Source organism: Hyaena hyaena, unplaced genomic scaffold (assembly GCF_003009895.1).
Source record: "Hyaena hyaena isolate Hyena2069 unplaced genomic scaffold, ASM300989v1 scaffold_95, whole genome shotgun sequence".
Taxonomy (NCBI): domain Eukaryota; kingdom Metazoa; phylum Chordata; class Mammalia; order Carnivora; family Hyaenidae; genus Hyaena; species Hyaena hyaena.
In genome coordinates, this window is record NW_024080727.1 from 1,999,967 (window position 1) to 2,023,142 (window position 23,176).

At 41.7% G+C, this 23,176-nt stretch overlaps 1 protein-coding gene across 1 annotated transcript in view; it reads left to right on the forward strand.

The window, feature by feature from the left end:
• ADAMTS17 (ADAM metallopeptidase with thrombospondin type 1 motif 17) overlaps positions 1–23,176 on the forward strand; it is a 335,406-nt gene that overhangs the window by 232,858 nt on the left and 79,372 nt on the right. Inside the window, exon 16 of the mRNA XM_039235081.1 lies at positions 17,292–17,372. Coding sequence (XP_039091012.1) covers positions 17,292–17,372 — 81 coding nt within the window. The remainder of the gene's footprint in view (positions 1–17,291; positions 17,373–23,176) is intronic.

Consider the following 23,176-nt stretch of genomic DNA (forward strand, 5'->3'; position numbering starts at 1 on the left):
TGGATCGATCACAAGTCACATATTTAATGAGTAATTAGCTTTAGAACTTCTGTCCCATGCCAAGTCTCTGGGTGTGGGGTATGGAGGTTTTGTGGAGAAATTTACCCTATATGATAACAAATAATGCCTCTTCTCTCCACCGTGACTAAGAACACCAGTATCCGTTCCTGAAATGTGCATATAAACCAAGTACAATATATTTCTTTTCCTCAGTCAAGAATAATCTTTGTACGAAGGTGTCCACATGTGTGATGGCAAAAGCTGTTCCCAAGTGTTTCTCATGTAAGATGTTTGTATATTATGTGCAGTACCAGCAGTGACATGAGTGGTGTGGCATTCTTTCCTCGCTTACATGCCTGAATGTTTTCTGAGCAGAGTCGATGGGAATGAGTCATGCATGAAACCATGGATAAACACGAAGGCCATTAATCACTTACATATAACTGATGTGTAGGACTGATTGCCAAGAAGAGAAACTGTAGAATAAAACCAATTTTAAAGCTATAAAAGGTAAAGAGTTATGAAATTGGAGACCAGAAGCATGCGTTGGTGTGCCATGGATACATCTCTGTTCTCCTCCGCCACACCTGACACTTTGGAAGAAGATGCTAAGATGTGCCAGAGAATTTGCCACAGATGGCACTTTCTTCCACAGTGAAGTTTGCATACCACAGGGTTGGGTTTCCCAAAAGGCAGGGGATAACATTCTCCTGGTCTTCATACTAGAGATAAGGTCATGACCTTCCTTTGGCCCACCTACACTGACCTAACATTCTGGGAACGAAACAAGGGTATTAGTCTGGCCCCCTGGGTTTCCCAAACAATGAGATCTTTCCAGTTAGACCCAGAACAGCCCTTAGAGATAAACATAAAGATAGTAGTATTCTCATAAACAACTTTTGTAAAAAGGGAAAACTATAAACTTATACAAAAGCCTCTCTAAGCATTTTATAAGAAAATTACAAAAAAAAAATAGAACTTTGGTTTCTTTTACATGTTTCATACAACCTTGTGAAAGAGCCCCAGGCCACATACTCAGAGTTTTACCTGCATTCCTTCATGGTACCTTGCCAGCTCAATGGTTTTCTTTCAAAGGAAGTTAATGCTACTAAAAAACACAAAAGGCGATCATCTAAAAGCAAGTCTCCTTGGGGAATTCAGACAAAAATTATTTTGCAGGGGAATGTGTTCATAACCTGGTGATATTAACTCTTCAGAAGATTTGAGATCAGTTTCAGGTCAATATCACATTGATGTTCCTTCTAACTGCTCATTCTCACAGCAAAAATTACCTATTCTCCTGGAAGGATGGCAAAGGCTTTGAATTTTATCCATGGCTTCCTCATGAACCCAAATCATGTCCCTCTAACTGGATTTCTCCTACTTGATGGCAGAGACTAGAATGAAAAGTTATTCCAAAAATAAAGTCCTGCTACTCTACCCAAACTGTGACTTTATCTTGTGAATTCTTAGAGTAAGCCCTCACCCTTTAATTATATTTCATGCCTAGTCAACATGTGGTATCTGACATCTGCATAGGGGACCATCTGGTAAGACGGATGACAAGGTGCTCTGGGACTTGGTGATGGGACTTTTATCCTTGCTGGTCACTCTTTACAGCAACCTCAGCATGGGCTCTGAGCTGTGAGTCAAAGTAGGGGCCATCAGAAAGAAGACAGTGAGGTACAGGTGGTTTCCTTGGTTTGTGGACATAATACTTGCCTTCCATTTCAGAGATTTTCTCTTTCATTGGCTCCCTGCATGTCATGAGCAGAGGAGCTCATCTTAGAAAGAAAGGTTAGCAGAATCCATGAATGGCAATAACTCCTCTGCCATATCACTCAAAGGTCACCTGAGGATAAGCTTCATCTACCCTAAGCTTTTCACTGCTCATCTGCTCTGCCCCCAGAGTACTTGAGAGAAGAGAGAAAATGGGTGCCTTTTCAGTATTATTATTTGTGCCAAAGCTAAGTTTAAACACAGGCATGGTGACCATGCATTGGTTGCAAACATTCTACCTTGCTGGGGAATGTGGAAAATTAACTAACCTGGATCCTGGTGGATGCATCCATTGCCTCAGATTCTAGCAGCCTAGTAATACACACTAAGGTTCGTTAGTCACAAAATAGAAAGATTCCATCTGTCGGTGGCTTCTCTCCAAGAATAATTCAGCTCCCCAGGCAGATCCTTATTCCTAGGTTAGTTTTGTGGTTTAAATGGAGACTCCTTGGGGCACCTGGGTGGCTCAGTTGGTTAAGCATCCGACTTCGGCTCAGGTCATGATCTCAAGGTTTGTGGGTTTGAGCACCGTGTTGGGCTCTGTGCTGACTGCCAGCTCAGAGCCTGGAGCCTGTTTCGGAGTCTGTGTCTCCGTCTCTCTCTGACCCTCCCCTGCTCATGCTGTCTCTCTCTCAGAAATAAATAAAACATTAAAAAAAATAAATAAAGGGAGACTCCTCTCCAAAAGGGTTTAAATCACATCGACCCTGAACAGTTTTTGTCTCTGCTTTTGACATTTTACTGTCTTATATGCCTAGAATCCAATAAGTCTTCAAACTCCCCCAGAAGGAATGGATTTCGCTAAGAAATCTGTGGCTCAGAAACCAATGCTGTAATCCTAAAAGACATGTTTTGTTGTTATTTGGTTTGGTGTTATTTGTTTTGTTGTGTTTTTGGTGGCCAGACTTTTTAAGTAGAGAAGCATTGCTAGAGCAAAAAAGGTTTTTAATCAAAAACCCCTGCCTCACGCTCTGAGGACTGGACAGTGCAGGGGCCACGTGCAGCAGGCTGTTTAGACTAGCCAGCGCTGCCCTTGCCCCTGGCTGTGGGAAGTGTCTGGAAGGAATCACACTGGAGGACCACACCCCAGCTGGTTCAAGTCATCCTGCCAGAATCAGGATGGATCAGGGCACTAGAAGTGAGACAACCACTGCCCTCAGGCTGAACTGTGGTTATATCTGTGGAGTCAAGTAGAACATGTATTTCGGAAAGTTCTGGGGCTGGATCTGAAGTAACAGTGCCTAGACATTTGCTGTCAAGCATGGCAGATGCTACCAAACTTTCCATCCAAGATGGCTGGTTGAACAACAAGTACTTCCTGTCTTCCCAAGCTCAGCTTAAAATGAATGAAAAGGAGCCTATTAAAAGGTCTGAAGAGAACAAGGACATCTCAGGTGGACATTCATACACATATGAATCTGAATTAATAGACTTGGGTTTGACTCAATAAACAAGACACAATGCAAAAGCCCCCCACATCTCAGTGTTCTTAACACAGAAGTTTATTTCTTGCTCATGTTACATGTCCAGTATGGGAGGTATGAGGGTGTGTATATTTGGGCCACTCATGGACCTAGGCTGACACATTTTATTGTTCAGATGCCACCACAGTCACCTTGGCAGGAAAAAGGGAACACATCAAATCAGATCCTGATGCTCTTAAAGCTCCTATGTGCTCATCATTTTTACTTACGTTTTGAGGGTCAAAGTATGTCACATGGTCCCACAATTTTAAGAATTCAGGGAAATGCACTCTTACCATTTCTGGAGAGAGACCTGGAAATATTTGGTGGCCAGCACCATGGCACAGCACCTATAGCTTAACACTTCACTCTTTCAGTTGCCAGCACCCAACAACGGCTCCCTGTCCCTCAGCTGGAAGCCAGCCCTGGTGGTCAGCAAACCCCACCCATATATACAAAGACAACCCATCTGTGGCCTCCTTCTTGAAAGAGTCTGCAACACAAAGGGGGAAGACCAAGGTAACCTGAAAAGATGACCCATGGGAAAAGATCACTCAAATAATAGAAGTACTAAATCTGTACGAACTGTTCTTAAAAAGATTCAGGATGCGACTGTATTCATAAAACTAGTACAGAATGTCCTGAAAAGAAACCAACAGAAAATAAAAAGATCTCAAAAGTATGACTCTCAAATTAAAAATATGTGATAAAGATCCCCATAAACAAATGACAAATGACAGGAAAATAATGTTTGTAATAAGTATAGTAAGTAAAAAGTTTGGGTTCAAAGCATATTAAATATATATTGATAGGTACTAAGGTATAATTTTTTTTTATTTTAGAGAGAGAGAGAGAGCTCCCATGAGTGGGGGAGGGAGCAGAAGGAGAGAATCTTAAGCAGGGTCCATGCTCATTGTGAGGCCCAACAGAGGGCTCAGTCCCCCAACTCTGTGATTATGACCTGAGCTGAAACCAAGAGTTGGACACTCAACCAACTGAGCCACCAGGGTGCCCCAAAGATATACTTTAGAAATTTCTGCTGATCAATTAACTAAAAACAAAAAGCCAGTAGAAAACATGGGCAATGCTTACCAATAAGACAGTTAACTGAAAAGGATATGCAAATAGTCCATCAATATATTATAAGATGCCCACTTTGGGGATGAGCACTGAGTGTTATGTAGAAACTAATTTGACAATAAACTATTTGTAAAAAAAAAAAAATATATCTATATATATTATAAGATGCCAAGCCACATCGATAATGAGGGAAATGCAAATGAAATCTCCAACAGAATATTTTTTTCACCTACTGGATTAACAAATAGTAAGAAGATTGATGATTTCAAGTATTTAAGAGTCTACGAATAAACAGAAAACCTCATATAGTGTTGGTGACTTATCTATTAGTTAAGCCTGTTATGGAGGGTAATTTATCTATACATGACACATAAACTCATGTTTATTTGACCCAGCAATTCTCACAGCTGGGTAGGACGTGGTGTATATGCACCATAAGATATGCACAAAACTGCTTGCTGATGCATTTTTTTAAAACATCTTTGTTGAAATATAGTCCACGCACCATAAAATTCACCCATTTAAAATGTGCAGTTCAGTGGGTGTTTAGTACATGCACAAAGTTGCACGGCCATTACCACAATTATCCTAAAAAAAGTCCTACACTCATTAGCACTCATTTCCCATCACCCTCCTATCCCAGCCCTCAGCAAGTACTTTCTGTGTTTCTTTGTCTATTCCAAACATTTCATATAAATGGCACATACGATATGTGGTCCTTTGCAACTGGCTTCTTTAGCATATGATTTTCAAGGTCCATCCATATTGTGGCATATGTCAGTGTCTTCATTCTTTTTATTGCTGAATAATATTCCATGTTATGGTTATACCACATTTTTAAAATACATTAATCAGTTGATGGGTATTTGAGTTGTTTCCACCTTTTTTAACTATTATAAATAATACTGATGTGAACATCTGTATATAAGCTTTTGCATGGACATGTTTTCATTCTTCTTGGCTATATACCTAGAAACAGAATTGGTAGGCCATATGACAATTCTGTTTAATATTTTGGGACACTGCCAAACTCTTCTCCAAAATGTCTGTACCATTTTACATTCCTGTTAGAAATGAATGAGGGCTCCATTTGCTCCACATTCTCTACAGCTCTTCTTGTCTATTGTTTTGGTTATAGGCATTTTCATGGGTATGAAGTAGTATCTCATGGTGGTTTTGATTTGCATTTCCCTAATGACTAATGATTTTGAGAATCTTTTCATGTGCCTGCTGGCCATTCATACCATTTATCTTCTTTGGAGGAAATGTCTATTAAAATCCTTTGCTTACTTTTAAATTGAATTGTCACTTTATTATTGAGTTATAAGCTTTCTTTATGTATTCTTGATACAGTTTCTTTATCAAAATGAGTTGCAAATAGTTTCTTCCAGTGTATGAATTTACTTTTTATTTTTAATTTATTTTAATGTTTTTATTTACTTCTAGGAGAGAGAGAGAGAGACAGCATGAGTAGGGGAGGGTCAGAGAGAGAGGGAGCCACAGACTCCGAAACAGGCTCCAGGCTCTGAGCTGGCAGTCAGCACAGAGCCCGACGCGGGGCTCAAACCCACGAACCGCGAGATCATGACCTAAGTGAAAGTCGGATGCTTAACCGACTAACCCACCCAGGCGCCCCTGAATTTACTTTTTACTTTGTAGATGGTGTCCTTGTAAGCACAAAGTTTTAAATTTTGATATAATCTACTTTGGTTTTCTTCCTTTAGTTATTGTGCATTTGCAGTCATATATAAGAATCCATTGCCTAACCAAGGTCAAAAATTTTACTCCTATGTTTCCTTCTAAGACTTTTATAGTCTTAGCTCTTAGATTCAGGTCTTTGATCCATTTTAGGTTAGGCTTTTTGTATCCTCTAATATAGGAGCAGCTGCATTCCTTTGTATGTGGCTATCCAGTCATCCCAGCACTGTTGAAAAGACTGTTCTTTCCCCATTTAATATTCTTGGCACCTTTGCTCTTAAAAAGTTAATAAAGAATTTATTTCTAGATTCTCAATTATATTCCATTAATAAAAATGTCTGTCTTTATGCCAGTGTCACATTATCCTCATTACCGTAACTGGCTAGAAAACTTTAAAATCATTAAGTGTCAGTTCTCCAACATTGTTCTTTTTAAACATTGTTTTGTCTGGGGCGCCTGGGTGGCTTAGTCGGTTAAGCGTCCGACTTTCGCTTAGGTCATGATCTCACGGTTCGTGGGTTCGAGCCCCGCATCGGGCTCTGTGCTGACTGCCAGCTCAGAGCCTGGAGCCTGTTTCAGAGTCTGTGACTCCCTCTCTCTCTGACCCTCCCCTGCTCACGCTGTCTCTCTCTCTCTCCTAGATATAAATAAAACATTAAAAAAAAAAAAACATTGTTTTGTCTGTTCTAGGTCCCTTTCATTTCCATATGAATTTTAGGACTAGCTTGTCATTTTTGGCAAAAAAGCAAAACCAGAGCACTGGGATTTTTATACACACTGTTGATCGTTAAATGAATTTGTAATGTATTCCATTTTAACATTATTAAGTCTTCTGATCCATGAACATGGAATGTCTTCTCATTTATTTAGATCTTCTGGAATATCTTTTCAACACTGTTTTGTAGTTTTTGGTGTAGAAATCTTCACATCTTTTGTGCAGTTTATTCTGAAGTATTTTGTTCTTTTTTATATTATTCAGATTGTTAATTTCATTTTTAACTCTTCAGCCCTGTCATTTCAGTTGAATCTTTTTGTTTGTTTGTTTATTGTCAAGTTGGTCTCCATATAACACCCAGTGCTCATTCCAACAAGTGCCCTCCTTCATGCCCATCACTTCTTTTCCCCTATCCCCCAACCCCCTTAACCCTCAGTTTGTTCTCGGTGTTTAAGAGTCTCTCATGGTTTGCCTCCCTGCCTCTCCTTATCTATTTTTTCTCCTTCCCCTTCCCCACGGTCCTCTGTTAAGCTTCTCCTGTTTCACATATGAGTGAAACCTATGGTATCTGTCCTTCTCTGCCTGACTTATTTCACTTAGCATAACACCTTTGAGTACCATGCACATTGCTACAAATGGCCAGATTTCATTCTTTCTCATTGCCATGTAGTATTCCATTGTATAGATAAACCACATCTTCTTGATCCATTTGCCAATTGATGGACATTTAGGCTCGTTCCATGATTTGGCTATTGTTGAAAGTGCTGCTATGAACATTGGGATACATGTGCCCTTATGCATCAGCACTTCTATATTCCTTGGATAAATTCATAGCAGTGCTATTGCTGGGTCATAGGGGAGTTCTATTGTCAATTTTTTGAGGAACCTCCACACTGTTTTACAGAGGGGCTGCACCAGTTTACATTCCCACCAACAGTGTAGGAGGGTGCCCGTTTCTCCACATCCTCGCCAGCATCAATAGTCTCCTGATTTGTTCATTTTAGCCTCTCTGCCTGGCATGAGGTGGTATCGCAGTGTGGTTTTCATTTGTATTTCCCTGATGATGAGTGACATTGAACATTGTTTCATGTGTCTGTTGGCCATCTGGATGTCCTCTTTGGAGAAGTGTCTGTTCGTGTCTTCTGCCCATTTCTTCACTGGATTATTTGTTTTTCAGGTGTGGAATTTGGTGAGTTCCTTATAGATGTTGGATACTAGCCCTTTATCTGATATGTCATTTGCGACTATCTTTTCCCATTCCGTCAGTTGCCTATTTTATTGATTGTTTCCTTTGCCATGCAGAAGCATTTTATCTTGATGAGGTCCCAATAGTTCATATTTGCTCTTGCTTCCCTTGCCTTTGGGGATGTGTCGAGTAAGAAATTGCTGCGGTTGAGGTCAAGGAGGTTGTTTCCTGCTTTCTCCTCTAGGGTTTTGATAGTTTACTGTCTCACATTTACGTCCTTTATCCATTTTGAGTTTATTTTTGTGTATGGTGTAAGAGAGTGATCTAGTTTCATTCTTTTGCATGTTGCTGTCCAGTTCTCCCAGCACCATCTGTTAAAGAGGCTGTCTTTTTCCCATTGCATAATCTTTCCCGTTTTGTCAAAGATTAGTTGGCCACACATTTGTGGGTCCAGTTCTGGGTTCTTTATTCCATTGGTCTATGTGTCTGTTTTTGTGCCAATACCATACTGTCTTGATGATTACAGCTTTGTAGTAGAGGCTAAAGTCTGGGATTGTGATGCCTCCTGTTTTGGTTTTCTTCTTCAATATTACTTTGGCTATCCGGGGTCTTTTGTGGTTCCATACAAGTTTTAGAATAGTTTGTTCTAGTTTTGAGAAGAATGCTGCTGCAGTTTTGATTCAGATTGCACTGAATGTGTCGATTGCTCTGGGTAGTAACGACATTTTAACAATATTTATTTTTCCAATCCATGAGCGTGGAATATTTTTCCATTTCTTTGTGTCTTCTTCAATTTCCTTCGTAAGTTTTCTATAGTTTTCAGCATACAGATCTTTTATATCTTTGGTTAGGTTTATTCCTGGGTATTTTATGGTTTTTTATGCAATTGTGAATGGGATCAGTTTCTTGACTTCTTTTTCTGTTGCTTCATTATTGGTGTATAAAAACACAACCAATTTCTGTATGTTGATTTTGTACCCTGCAACTTGGCTGAATTCATGGATCAGTTCTAATAGGCTTCTGGTGGAGTCTGTAGGGTTTTCCATGTAGAGTATCATGTCTTCTGTGTAAAGTGAAAGTTTGACTTCTTCTTTGCCAATTCTGATGCCTTTGATTTCCTTTTGTTTTCCGATGGCTGATGCTAGGACTTCCAGCACTATGTTAAACAACAGTGGTGAGAGTGGACATCCCTGTCGTGTTCCTGATCTCAGGGGGAAAGCTCTCAGTTTTTCCCCGTTGAGGATGATATTAGCTGTGGGCTTCTCATAAATGGCTTTTATAATGTTTAAGTAAGTTCCTTCTATCCCGACTTTCTCAAGGGTCTTTATTAAGAAGGGATGCTGTATTTTGTCAAATGCTTATTCTGCATCTATAGACAGGATAATATGGTTTTTATCTTTTCTTTTGTTAATGTGATGTATCACATTGATTGATTTGTGAATATTTGACCTAGCCCTATAACCCAGGAATAAATCCCACTTGATCATAGTGGATAATTCTTTTAAAATGCTGTTGAATTCAATTTGCAAGTATCTTGTTGAGAATTTTTGCATCCGTATTCATCAAGGATATTGGCCTGTAGTCCTCTTTTTTTTCTAGGTCTCTGTCTGGTTTGGGAATCAAAGCAATGCTGGCTTCGTAGAATGAGTCTGGAAGTTTTCCTTCGATTTCTGTTTTTGGAATAGCTTGAGAAGAATAGGTATTAACTCAGGTTTAAATGTCTGGTAGAATTCCCCAGGGAAGCCATCTGTCCCAGGACTCTTGTTTGTTGGGAGATTTTTGATAACTGATTCAGTTTCTTCACTAATTATGGGTCTGTTCAGATTTTCTATCCTTCCTGTTTGAATTGTGGTATCATGCGTGTGTTTAGGAATTTGTCCCTTTCTTCTAAGTTGGCCAGTGCGTTGGCATATAATTTTTCATAGTATTGGCTGATAATTGCTTGTATTTCTGAGGGATTGGTTGTAATAAATCCATTTGCATTCGTGATTTTGTCTGGGTGCTGTCTCTTTTCTTTCTGAGAAGCTTGGCTAGAGGTTGATCAATTTGGTTTATTTTTTTCAAAAAAACCCAACTCTTAGTTTCATTGATCTGTTCAACTGTTTTTTTTTTTTAATTCTATATTGTTTATTTCTGCCCTGATCTTTATTATTTCTCTTCTCCTACTGGGTTTGGGGTGGTCTTGCTGCTCTGCTTCTAGTTCCTTTAGGTGCGCTGTTGGATTTTGTATTTGTGCTTTTTATAGTTTCTTGAAATAGGCTGGGATTGCAATGTACTTTCCCCTTAGGACTGCCTTCGCTGCATCCCATAGAATTTGGATTGTTGTATTTTCATTTTCATTTGTTTCCATATGTTTTTAAATTTCTTCTCTAATTGCCTGAGTGACCCATTCATTCTTTAGTAGGGTGTTTTTTAACCTCCATGTTTTTGGAGGTTTTCCAGAGTTTTTTCTATGATTGATTTCAAGTTTCATAGCATTGTGATCTAAAAGTGTGCATGGTATGATCTCAATTCTCTTATATTTATTGAGAGCTGCTTTATGACCTAGTATGTGATCTATCTTGGAGAATGTACCATGTGCACTTGAGAAGAAAGTGAATTCTATGGCCTCAGGATGTAAAGTTCTAAATATATCTGTTAGATACATCTGGTCCAATATGTTGTTCAGGTCCATTGTTTCTTTAGCGATTTTCTGTCACGTTGATCTATGTATTGCTGTAAGTGGAGTTCTAAAGTTCCCTGAAATTAATATATTCTTACCAATAATATTGTTTATGTTTGTGATGAATTGTTTCATATATTTGAGTGCTTCTGAATTTGGTGCATAGACATTTATAATTGTTAGCTCTTCCTGATGGACAGACCCTGTAAGTATTATATAATGCCCTTCTTCATCCCTTGTTACTGCCTTAATTTTAAAGTCCAGTTTGTCCGATATAAGAATGGCTACTCCAGCTTTCTTTTGATTTCCAGTAGCATGATAGATATTTCTCCATCCCCTCACTTTCAGTCTAAAGGTGTCCTCAAGTCTAAAATGGGTCTCTTGTAGACATCAAATAGATGGATTTTGGTTTTTTATCCATTCTGCTACCCTATGTGTTTTGATTGGAGCATTTAGTCCATTTACAGTCAGTGTTATTATGGAAAAATATGGGTTTAGAGTCATTGTATTCTCTGTAGGATTCCTGCTTGTAGTGGTGTCTCTGGTACCTTGTGTTCCTTGCTACATTTCCCTCATAGAGTCCCCCTTAGGATCTCTTGTAGAGCTGGTTTAGTGGTGATGAATTTTTTCAATATTTGTTTGTTTGGGAAAACCGTTAGCTCTCCTTCTATTCTGAATGACAGGCTTGCTGGATAAAGGATTCTTGGCTACATATTTTTTCTGTTCATCACATTGAAGATTTCCTGCCATTCCTTTCTGGCCTGCCAAGTTTCAGTAGAGAGTCTGCAACCACCCTGATGTCTCCCTTTGTATTTTAGGGCCCTTTTCTCCCTAGCTGCTCAGAATTCTCTCTTTATCTTATATTTTGCCAGTTTTACTATGATATGTTGTGCAAGAGATTAATTCAAGTTACGTCTGAGGGGAGTTCTCTGTGCCTCTTGGATTTCAATGTCTGTTTCCTTCCCCAGCTTGGGGAAATTCTTAGCTATAATTTGTTCAAGTACCCCTTCAGCACCTTTCTCTCTCTATTCTTCTTATGGAATTCTTCTTATGTCATATGGATATTTTTATGTTTGATTGTATCACTCAGTTCTCGAATTCTCCTTTCGTGCTCCTGGATTAGTTTATCTCTCTTTTTCTCAGCTTCCTCTTTTTCTATAATTTTGTCTTCTAATTCACCTATTCTCCTCTCTGCCTCTTCAATATGTGCATTGGTTGCCCCCATTTTATTATTTACCTCATTTATAACATTTTTTAATTCATCACAACTATTTTTATGGTCCGTAGTCTTTGTAGCAATAGCTTCTCTGATGTCTTCCATGTCTTTTTCGAGCCCAGTGATTAAATTTTATGACTATTGTTCTAAATTCTTGTTCAGTTATTTTGCTTCTATCTGTTTTGAGCAGTTCTTTAGCTTTCATTTCTTCCTGGAATTTCTTTAAAGGACAGTTCTGTTTCATCATTTTGGCTATCTTTCTGTCTCTTGTCAGTTTTAAAAGCTTGTTATGCACTCTGCACCTGTGAATTCTGCTATATTAAAAGAGGCTTATTGACTGTCCAGGGCCTGTCCGTTCAGGTAGTGTTCTTTTAATGGTATCTCTTGGTCTCTTGTTGAGACTTTGGTTATTTTGTTTCCTTACTTGTAGTGATATTTGGGACTCTCCACTGTGTGCACTTTGGCTTGTTTCTTGAGGTAGCCCTATGAGGTTGTCATTTTATTGGATTCCATCTCTTTTCTTTCCAGCCTCTTGCAGTTCAGAGTCTTTTGGCTTCAGCTCTCTTTGTTTGAAAGATGCAGGCAGGAGATATGGAACTCCCTACTTCTCCACCATCTTGCTGCCTTCCAATTGATATTCCTTTAAATCCACGAGCTCATAATCATGTTTTAAAATATTGGTCACTGACTCCAGAAAGTGCTAAAGCCAATGACACCACCAGCGTCATAGGTTTGACTGGCCCCTGGCCCCTTCCCTGAGCATTTCCCCCAGTTGATTCTTATCTTGCAAAGTTGCTGAACCTGTTTTAATATACTTTAGTGTATTCTTTAGGATTTTTCTGTATATAAAATCTTGCCATCTGCAAACAGAGATGTTTTTACTTCTTCTTTGCTAATTTGGATGCCTTTTAACAATCTTTCCTGCCTAATCGACATGGAGAGAACTTCCAATGCAATGCTAAGTAGATGTACCAAGAATGGACATCCTTGTCTTCTTCCTGATTTTAGGGGAAAATCTAAGTATTTCACCATTAATTCTGATGTTAGCATTGGTTTTTCCCAAGTGCTATTGATCAGGTTGTGGAAGTTCCCTTTCATTCCTAGGTTGTAGAGTGTTTTTTATCATGAAAGGGCATTAACTTTTATCAGAGTTTTCTCTGAATCTGTTAAAATGATCTTGTGGTTTTTGTTTTTTATACAGATTTCATTGATTCATTTCTATATCTTAAACTAACCTTGAATCCCTGGGACAAATTTTATTTGATCATGGTATATAGTCCTTTTTATATGTTCCTGGATTAGGGTGCTAGTATTTTGTTAGGGGTTTTGTGTGCATAGTTTTACATAATATAGCATTGTTTCTAACAATGACTAATTTGAAACAAATGTCCATCATTAAGGGAGTAGTCACATAAACTACATAGCAATTTAAATGAGAAATGAAGTAGAACTATATGCACTCATATGGGTCTCCAAGAAATAGCATTTTAAAAAAAGTATAATACAAGATTTATTTATAATGTTACTCCTAACACTTATGTAAAATATAGATAAATATAAATATGAAAATGCCACACAGTGTATTTTTAATTTGTTTGAATATCTGAATAAATATACACCAAACTAATAGTGGCAGTTCCCACAGGGAGGGAGTGGGATTAAGAGGACTTGAGATTTACTTGTATTATAAAATTCTTATGAGAAAATATACATGTGTATTTGTATAAATTTAAAATATAGAAATTTGTACGAAAACAAACTCACTGATTTACATAAACCTACATCCTAACAATTTTTGCCTACAGTATAAGCCTACTATAAGTAGCTTGTACAAGTATAACTTGTGTCATTTAAAAATTCATAATAAATCTGGAAAGAGGATCAGAACAGGACCCATAACTGCAATAGGGAAGAAATAGAGGACAGGAGAACAAATGAATGATTAAAAATACCCACTAGCAAAATGTTACCAAGGAGAAAGATGAAAATTTCAACCAAATGTTACTGTCATAAATGCCAAAAACTGATTAAACAACAGCATCAATAAAACAAGAACTCATGGCTATGAAATAAGACCTCAGTGAAGTTACGGTGAAGCAGCAGAGGGGGATGAAACATGACTTGGCAGAGCTGAGGAAAGATGTCAAAAAAAGAAAATGAATCCATCACAAAAGCCAAGTTCATGTGGAAGCAAAGTAAAGTGATATTGCTGAGAACACAAGAAGAAGCATGGAGGACAAGATTGAGAAAAATGGGCTGAGCAAAATGCAAATGAACAAAGAATCAAAAGGGTAAGAGATTGAATGAACACAATGGAAGGGAAAGAAAATCAAGCATAATTTGGTGTCCCTGAAATAGAAAACCAAACAATATAATAATAATATAGGATCATGTCCTGGGAAAAAAATTATACTAAAATGTGACTAGCCTAATAGATATCAGATTTTTAATGTAAGACCCTATTAGGCATTCAATCCCAATTTTAGGTAACCTAATGAAAAGAAAACAGCAGATTGGCCTCAGTCTTCTTCTCATTGACATTCAGTGGAGCAAATCCTACAGTGAACTCAGAGAAAGAAAGTGTGAGCCAAGAACTTTATAGCTATCAAACTAACATTCAAGTATCAAAACAACAAACAATAATGTTTTACTATATTACATTTCAGAAAATATAATTCTCCCAAGCCCATCTCTGAGTGCAAATATGAGGCATATAAGAATTTGCTGAAGAAACTGTGGCAGAGGAGACACATAATGAACATTAAATTAATTTTTAGGATTAAGATAGAAACAACTGCAGCAATTATCTTAGCAAAAGATAAATGTTATAAATCTATACAATGTAGGATTCATACAATAAAAGTTGAAAGGATGTAAGAAAGTAGAGCACAGTGTAGCTATGCTGACTTCGTCATTTTTTTTTTGAAAGAAAGAACACGTGTTGTGTGCACAAGCAGGGGAGATGCAGAGAGAGAGAAAGAGGCAGAGAGAGAACCCCAAGTAGGCTACGCACTGTCAATGCAGAGCCCAATGCCAGGGCTCAGCCTCATGACCTGAGATCATGAGATCATGACCTGAGCAGAAATCAGAAGTCAGGGGCTTAATTGACTGAGCCACCCAGGTGCCCCCTCCTCATCTTTTAATATCCAGGGATTAAAATATTTCACTTACAGTTGACAAATCACATACTAGAATGTATATATAACTAAAGATTTATAGGAAAACATCAGAATAGGAAACAAATAACAACTAAAATATGTTGGTGAAGGAAAGACAAAGCTAAGAGACTGACCCACATGCTATGTGAGCCATGACCAGTGTGATTACAGTTCAGTTGCCTTGAGGTCTTTGGGTTCTTTGGGGAAAACAACAACATGGTGACCTCAGTAGGTGCAAAAAAAAGCACTTGATTCATTTCAGTACCTCTTTTTAACAAAAGCTTTTAGCAAACTAGGATGAAAGGGAATTTTCTTAACCTGATAATTGTTATCCATCCCATTGTCACGCAGACCACATTTTCAGTGGGAAAATTTTGGAGACATTCCTGTGAACATCATGAATAAAGAAAGGATGGCCCAGGCCCATGTTGCATGCGACATGGTTTTGTAAGCTCCAGCCATAGCGGTGAAAGGAGAAGAAATTAAAGCCATAAAGATTAGGAAGGAAGAAACAAAACTGCCATATGAGCAGATGTTTCAATTAGTTTTATGGAAACCCAGCCAAAATAGACAACTTATTATGAATAATAATAATATGTAAATAGTGAAAAGGTAACTAAGTGCAGGATATTTCTTATTAGGGAAACATACTTTCTACCATATCCTTTGTAATTTGAATTTTGCACCTTGGGCACATATTACCTAGCAAACCTCTGTTTTAAAGTTGTCCTTGACCTTTTAAAACTATGTACAATATTCTATTCATGTAAAATGATGTATGTATTTTTATATGTATTAACAGATGCTGAAAAGGCTAGCTGCCAAAATATTACTATTTTAGGGGTAATTTCTGTAGTGCAATGTGGTACAGGTTGATTTTATGTTTTCTTTTCCTATTGTGGTTTAAATTATCATGTACTATTTTTATAATTAGAATAAAGCTAGTTTTGCTGGGAGAAAATGAGGGAATAAATAAACCCCTCAAAAATAGATATTTCCATAATCTCTACATAGTTGGGCTCAGAAATCTCTCATTTTTAAAGCTCCCCTGCTGATTCTGGTGATCACATTTAGGAACTACAGGGGAGGGATTCATAATCTAATTTGGGATCATCACCTAAACTGCTGAAGCAAACACACATAAAACCCAAATGAAAATCAAAACTAAATGATTACCAGCCTGCATTTCGGAATCTCACCAACAGTGTTGGGTTCCTTTATTGACACAGTGAAACTAGGCATCTGCCAATGGCCAACCTCCTCCCTGGCAGCCTCAGCCATTTCCTCCCTGAATCATCATTATCTGCCCACTGTCTGGGTACATGTCGGGTCAGAGTATGGCAGAAGCAGCTCTCTGGCCTCTGAGGGGCTTCTGTTATAGCTGGAAATACTCAAGGAAATAGACAAAAGCATGTACTGGGAGAGTTGCAGAAATTCCCGAAGGTCAATGGAAGTAGGAAAATCGCACACAGTGTGTTAAGAAGTGATTTTGTCATTGGGGGAGTAGCTTAACTTCTGCTATCATTCCACAGATTCAGGGAAAGCTCAAAGTACATCGAAGACCAGAGGAACCTCCAACAGATGAAGTGATCAGGGGCTCTGTGCATCCATGCTCCAGGGAGGAGTCCCTTAGTCTGCTAGGACTCCAGGCTGTCTTAGTCAGCAGGGGCTGCTAAAACCAAGGACCACAAACTGAGTGGCATAAACCACAGATCCTCACTGACTCTTTCATGGCTCTGGAAGCTAGAAGTCCAAGATCAAAGTGTGGGCAGGGTTGCTTCCTTCAGAATGCTGTAAGGAAGAATCTGGTTCATGCTTCTCTCCTAGCTTCTGGTGGTTTGCTGGCAATCTTTGGTGTCCCTTGGCTTGTAGATGCATCAACGTGATCTCTGCTTCGTGTTTACATGGAGTTCCGTGTGTGTGTCTGCATCGGGATTTCCCCTTTTTATAAGATTAGGTGCCCACCCTATTCCAGTGCGATCTCATCTTAACGAATTACATATGCAAAGGCCCAACTTCCAAATCAAATCACATTCTGAGGTATTGGGGGTTAGGACTTGAACTTAAGAATGGGCACAGGGGAGAGACAGCTCAACTCTTAACACATGCAACTGGTGCTCTCTGGAACTTGGGCAGCCAGGCGGTTCTGGCCATCGAAGAACAACTCTTTGTTGGTTGACTTGATTTCTCGGAGCTGGACCGTCCCATCCCACAGGCTCTGAAATTACCATAGGGGTGGGAGGCGGGAGTAGGGTGGATCTTTCTGGGGAGCTCTACATGGGCCTTAATAGGGGGTGGAGATGTGCTTCACCTGTATGTTATCTGTCACTACAGGTTATATTGAAGCTGTGGTCATTCCCGCTGGAGCTCGGAGGATTCGTGTGGTGGAGGATAAACCTGCCCACAGTTTTCTGGGTAAAATGAAAGTGATCTGGTCCGTGATTTATGCTCTAAGATTTGCGTGATCCAGCTGATTATTTGGTCCAGCATCATTCTCCTAGGGCACGGGTTTTGTTTGTATTTGAGGCATAATGATAGAAGTAATCAGAGCGCTCCACATAGTGCTGTATTATTTGGCTAAAGTGTGGCCACCCTGAAAGTGGATGGGGTGGGGAAGATCAGGAGGAACCACCAGCTTTGAAGATGTCATAGAAGATGACAGAGGAAGGAAGGAAGGAATTGGGGCAGCGAAAGTTCCCCCAAAGTAACCCCAGGAGAACCCAAAGCATCCTTAGCCTGTGCAGCATAGACCCATTGCCTAGCTTAGGGGGAGCCCCTAGAGGCTGTTGAGGGCTCTGGGCATGATTTCTTAGCTGGAAAAAAGAGTAATAGCCTTAAATCCAATGGAAGCACAAAAGAAACCTTGTTTTCACTAAGTGCTGTGTACCCCAAATTCCTAGTGGCCACCTCTAGTGACTTCAGGCACAAATGCCTGTGTCTGTCTGCGGAAGGATTGGGTTCCATTCCGGAAGGCTTGGGTTCCATTCCAGATTTGTCTTCATTGCTTTCAACAGAACCATACTTAAAGCCTAAGAAGAGGGACGCCTGGGGGGCTCAGTCAGTTGGGCAGCCATTGGCTCAGTTCATGACCTCCCAGCTCATGAGTTCGAGCCCCGTGTTGGGCTCTGTTCTGACAGCTCAGAGTCTGGATCCTGCTTTGGATTCTATGTCTCCCTCTTTCTCTGCCCCTTCCCTACTTATACTCTGTCTCTCTCTGTCTCTGTCTCTGTCTCTCTCTCTCTCTCAAAAATAAACAAACATTAAAAAAATTTTTTTTAAACCTAAGACGAATTGTTCAACTAAACACCTCCTTAGGCACAGAAGTCCCTCTGAGTGGATCTTAAGCTTAGACCTTTCAAAGGTCTGCCTGGTACTTGAGCACCAGGATAGAGTGATGAGCTGACACCTAAGTGTCCTTTATGCTGGTCTGGGAGCCAGCAGTGTGCTCAGTGGCTGCCTCTACTTCTAGTCCCTGGGATGGAACATATTGTGACCCACACCCTCCTGCCAGCCCTACTTATGTCTGTCTCTGGCTGGATTTCAAACTGGAGGTGGCTGATCCCCTACCCAGGCCCTCTCCTCGTGAGCTTCCTCGTATTATAATCTCTTCCATCTGTGTCGCAAGGTGCTGTTCGAGATTGAAAAGAACTTATAAGACACGATCTCTCTCTCTCTCTCTGGCTTCAAACTTAAGAATTAAGTTTTGGCTCACATGAAGTTCCTCGTGAAATGGTTTCAGTTCAGTTTTAATCACTGATTTTTAAAAAAATTATATCATTGTCCACATTACTGCCTCTGCAGCTTCAGAAGGATCTAGCTCTTTCTTTGAAATGGTCTGTACTTGAGAAACTCCAAGTCTCATTAGATTGACGTAAAACAAACCTCTCTTAGGCAAGTTTCCAATGAAGACCACCGTCCTGTTATTTAAGAAAACACTTTGCAGGCACTCAGATAATCCTCACACATGTGGAAAGGGCGGGAGTAGGGATGGTAGCTCTTGTTCCCGAGGGCCCACACCAGGGCTCACCAGCAAGCAGCTTCCCGGGGCCCCTACTGTGTCCCAGGCGACCCTGTCACCTCCTCTGCAGATTTCTCTTCTGCTGTGCACTCTGCCTCCATGAAGTCACCGCTGCTCCTAAAGCCAGGGTGGAGCCTCACAGGTTAACGCTCACATCCGTCTCCATCAGCTCTGTGGTTTTTCCACCTCCCCGGCACGGACGCTGTCCTGTCTAGCCTGGGCCCCTTCACCGCAGCTGTCCGAGCTGTCACTGCAGATAGAATAATGCTTATACATGCTTTCTAAAAGCCTTGTCCTGCTTCTGCCATCTTCTTTGGAGCAGTGACCTTTTTCCTAAATTCTCAAAGAGCATACTCCTGCCCCTTTCCGCCCACCTAAGGAAACTGGGTCAACCTCATTGGCAACTATCACCTTGGGTCACTCCCAGAACTGATACATCAGCCCTCCCTAACGTGGAAAGGATATTTATACTCCCTGGGGCCACTGGGTGTCTGCGGGAGGCAGACATTGCCTTTGACCCTTATCCTATTCAAAACTCCTAATCTCAGTATCCCCAGAACTGGTGCAGTTCCAAGGTCAATGTATTGGTTGACCAGCAAACGAGTCCCTTGGCTTTCAGTCCTGGCTTCTGAGACTTCCCAGCCCCAGGTTTCTGTCCAAAATAGAATATTAGCTGTGCTTTTCTGTAGCAACCTAAGAATGATAGAAGGATGTCAGAATCCTGTAGATTGCTCAACTGCTAATTTCTGTAGTAAGCATGGACGTTTTGCTGGAACCCACTTTAAGGCCAAGTCAATAGTGATGCTGCCCATGGGGGGCCAAGCTCTCGGCTCCTCTCAGAGCCTGTGGGCCACACACGCAGGTAATGGTAACATCGATGTTCGTGGCTCCCAGTCTTTGAGCCCTGCCCAGCTTTGCAGACCTGACCCCTAACCACCCCCAAAGCTACTGCAAAGTATTGTTTTGCCCATTTCCCTGAGGAAGAAACTGAGCCTCCAGGCTTTCAGGAGCCTGTCCAAAAGTCCTCATTTCACCTGGGCCTGCAGCAATCCAGAGCCTCCTAGAATTGCTCTGATGTGTTCAGGTACAGCCAGAGATCAATAGAGGGAGACGATTTTTCACTGGCCAACACGCGTTACAGCTGCCCATTGCTATGACTTATTTATGTGCACTTCAAAGAAGCAAACCTCCATCCCAAGGCAATCAGTGCAGGGTCTCAGGACCGCTTCCCCGGCAGCACCGGACCTCCAGCGGAGAAGGGCAGCCGGCTTTTGTCTTCTTATCTTGTTCGTAAACTTTAATCCCAGGATTCTGGGGCCTGGCGTGTGAGCAAGGGCACATCCGAAGGTGGTCCACGCTCGTTATGTTTCTAAAGTTAGTTCAAACAAGCCCTTGTTTCCACTCGGGGCTGGGTGCTTTGGAAGTCAACCCAGTGTAACTTTGAATTACTCTCACATTTGCTGGGAGCAGTTCCTAAAGAATTTCACCCCACCTACCTTCAGCCCACGCTGCCTGGCTTTCTGCTCAAAACCACCTGGAACAGGAAATGCCGCTGCCGTTTGCATCCACAGCTAAGAACAGAGCTGGCAGAACTGTGAGTGGAAATAAAAGGAACTGACTGGATGCCAGGATTAGAAGTACGTTGACTGTGGGTCAAGTCTTCCAGTGGAATCCAAGAGGGAGAAGGACAGAAAAGAAGCCCAGCTTCTGCACAGCGCCACGCAAGAGGAGGGCATGGGGACGGGGTCCGGCCACTGGTGTCTGCCTCCAGCCAGCAGTGAGGAGGCGCTGTGCCCTCCATCAGGAACCCTCCCCTCCCTTGCTCTCCAGACCGGCTCATGATCTTCTTTCCTCGCGGTGCCTGGAGGTCCAGGGACAATGTGTAGATGTTCACAGGATGAAAGAAGGGCCCAGGGGTAGAAATGGACATTTGCCACGTGACCTCACATCCCAGGCCATTCAGGAGGTTTTGTTCTGCCACAGGTAGCGAGAAAGAGCACGTGCCCACCCTCATCCCCGCAGAAGTCTCTCTAAGCTGCTGGAAGGCTTCTAAAGGCTCCTGAGGCGAATGTACAAAAGCAGGCGCTATTCTCTTATGGACAGTGGCTTAAAACCTCCAGCCTCTGACCCAGGCAGCACCCGCAAGCAAAATGTCGTGCCCCAGAGGATTGAACTGCAGACAGCACAGATCCCATCAAGTCGCTCAGGATTTCCCTGTGTTCTGAACTTCTTCATTTGCCTGTCAAAGCAAAGCATCTGTAATCATTTCAGTAGCCCCTGTTGAGTTTCTAGGCCTAAAAGTCCAAATTCCAAATCTCAAAACTGCCTCTGCCACAGGGGTGGGGGTGGGGGTCCTTGCCCATACCCATCGATGCTGCAGCATTGAGAGGGACAGGAACTTGGGGGGCCCCAAACTTATTTAGCTCTGGGGCCTTCTTTAAGAAAAAGAACACCACATTATGTACAAGGCCTTGGAAAGTATTCCTGCAACTTCAGGGGGTGGAGCGGCACTTCTGCCTGGCAGCTCTGGCAAACCATGCTGAGAGAAGCTTGCTCGGGGCAGAGGCCCCTGTGGATGGGTCAGGGGTGATCTGAGTTCTCACTGTCTGGAGCGGACATGGCCCCACAACATGGTTTCCTCATTGGACTCCACAAGGAACCTATTTACTTACTGGTGATAATGATCTTGATGTTCCAGCTGATTCTCTGAGGCCACTATCCCGCCCTTTTTGAAGGAAGGTCAAGTGCTAAATTCCGATTTCAGCGGAAATTCTGATGTCACCACTGGACCCCAGCAAAAACTGTGCAAATTTTGAACCTTGCTGACTAACTTGCTCACCCGAAGTCGGTAGGTTTGAGGCACTCTCCATGCTTCTTGGGATTACCGAGCTCCTACTTTTAACTCTGTGTTTTTCCTCCCACTGCAAAATTCAGAAAGGATTGTCTTCACGATCACCCTGTCCTGAGAATGGGGGTGCCGAGTGGCAATTGCAAAGCCACGTTTGCAGTTCCCGAAAGCTTGCAGCCACCCGCAGAGGCGCTGTGAGCAGAGCTTGGGCACACAAATTTTATTCTTTCTGAGGACATGAGAGCCCCGCCCACCCGCCCCCAAAGCTGTGATCATGGGAGATTTCACCAGGCCCTCCAGAGCAAAGACAAGCACTTCCAGAACTCACGGGAGGGGGGGCGGGGGCGGGCAGCTGCGGCGCGTGGCTTGGAGGAGCTCTGCGTTCACTGACAACACACAGATGACTTGAAACCTGCCACAGTGGGGTCGTTGACCCCTTGGATAGCAACAAGCACTATCAATCCAGGCTTCTTTCCTAAGGGGGCTGGTTACCAGTGCTCCACTGTCTGACGTGTTCTTCCCCAGTCGGCTGCTGGCCTTGTTCTGGAATAACCTGCCAGCCACAGCCTTTCCCCGCTCTTCCTTGACCACACTCACTTCTCGGAGGCAGCTGACCTCCTGTAAGGTCTCCTCCACCTACCCCTCTCAGCACCTCCCCCTACTGGCAGGGACAACCTCTGGTAATCAGAGGACGATGCCCCCCAAGCCCTGGCTGGCTGGATATTTGTGCCACACTTCTCACCCACAATGGATGCCTCTGTCAGCAGAAGCAGGGCCCCCCAGGCTGGCCCCCCCACACCTCTGCACGCTGTTTCTGTGGATGGTTTTATAATCATCTCCAGGTGTGCCCTCCTGCACTTTTCCCAGTCCATCCCACTCTTGACCCCCCAGATGTTTGACTTTTGGCATGAAGTCGGCGTAGCTTTCAAGCTTTCAGTTTATAATTCACTAAGTCACTTTAAAGCGCCTTCCACAAAGGGTGGGGGAAAGGCACAAACAAGGCTGAGTGAGAAAGAATCACCTCATCCTGAACATTAGTGTCAGACAGGAGCAGAGGCCTGGGAGACAGTTTAAGGCAAAGATAGAGTATGTCAAGCCTTCTAAATCTCTGGGCACTAAGCCTATGCTAGTAAGAGTCCTAGGCTGGTTTCTAGGACTCCACACTAATAATCCTTCCCAACTTGCTCTGCCCCTATCATGGTTAGTATTTTTTTTAAGCCAACCTCCAAAAAGCAAATGTGGAAGCAGCAAAATCCAGTTCTCATTGCTGAGCATCAACTTCAGGCATGGCTGATCCAGGAGCTTTAAATTATACCATGGGAAAACATCATCTCTCTACGCTGGCACTGCTGT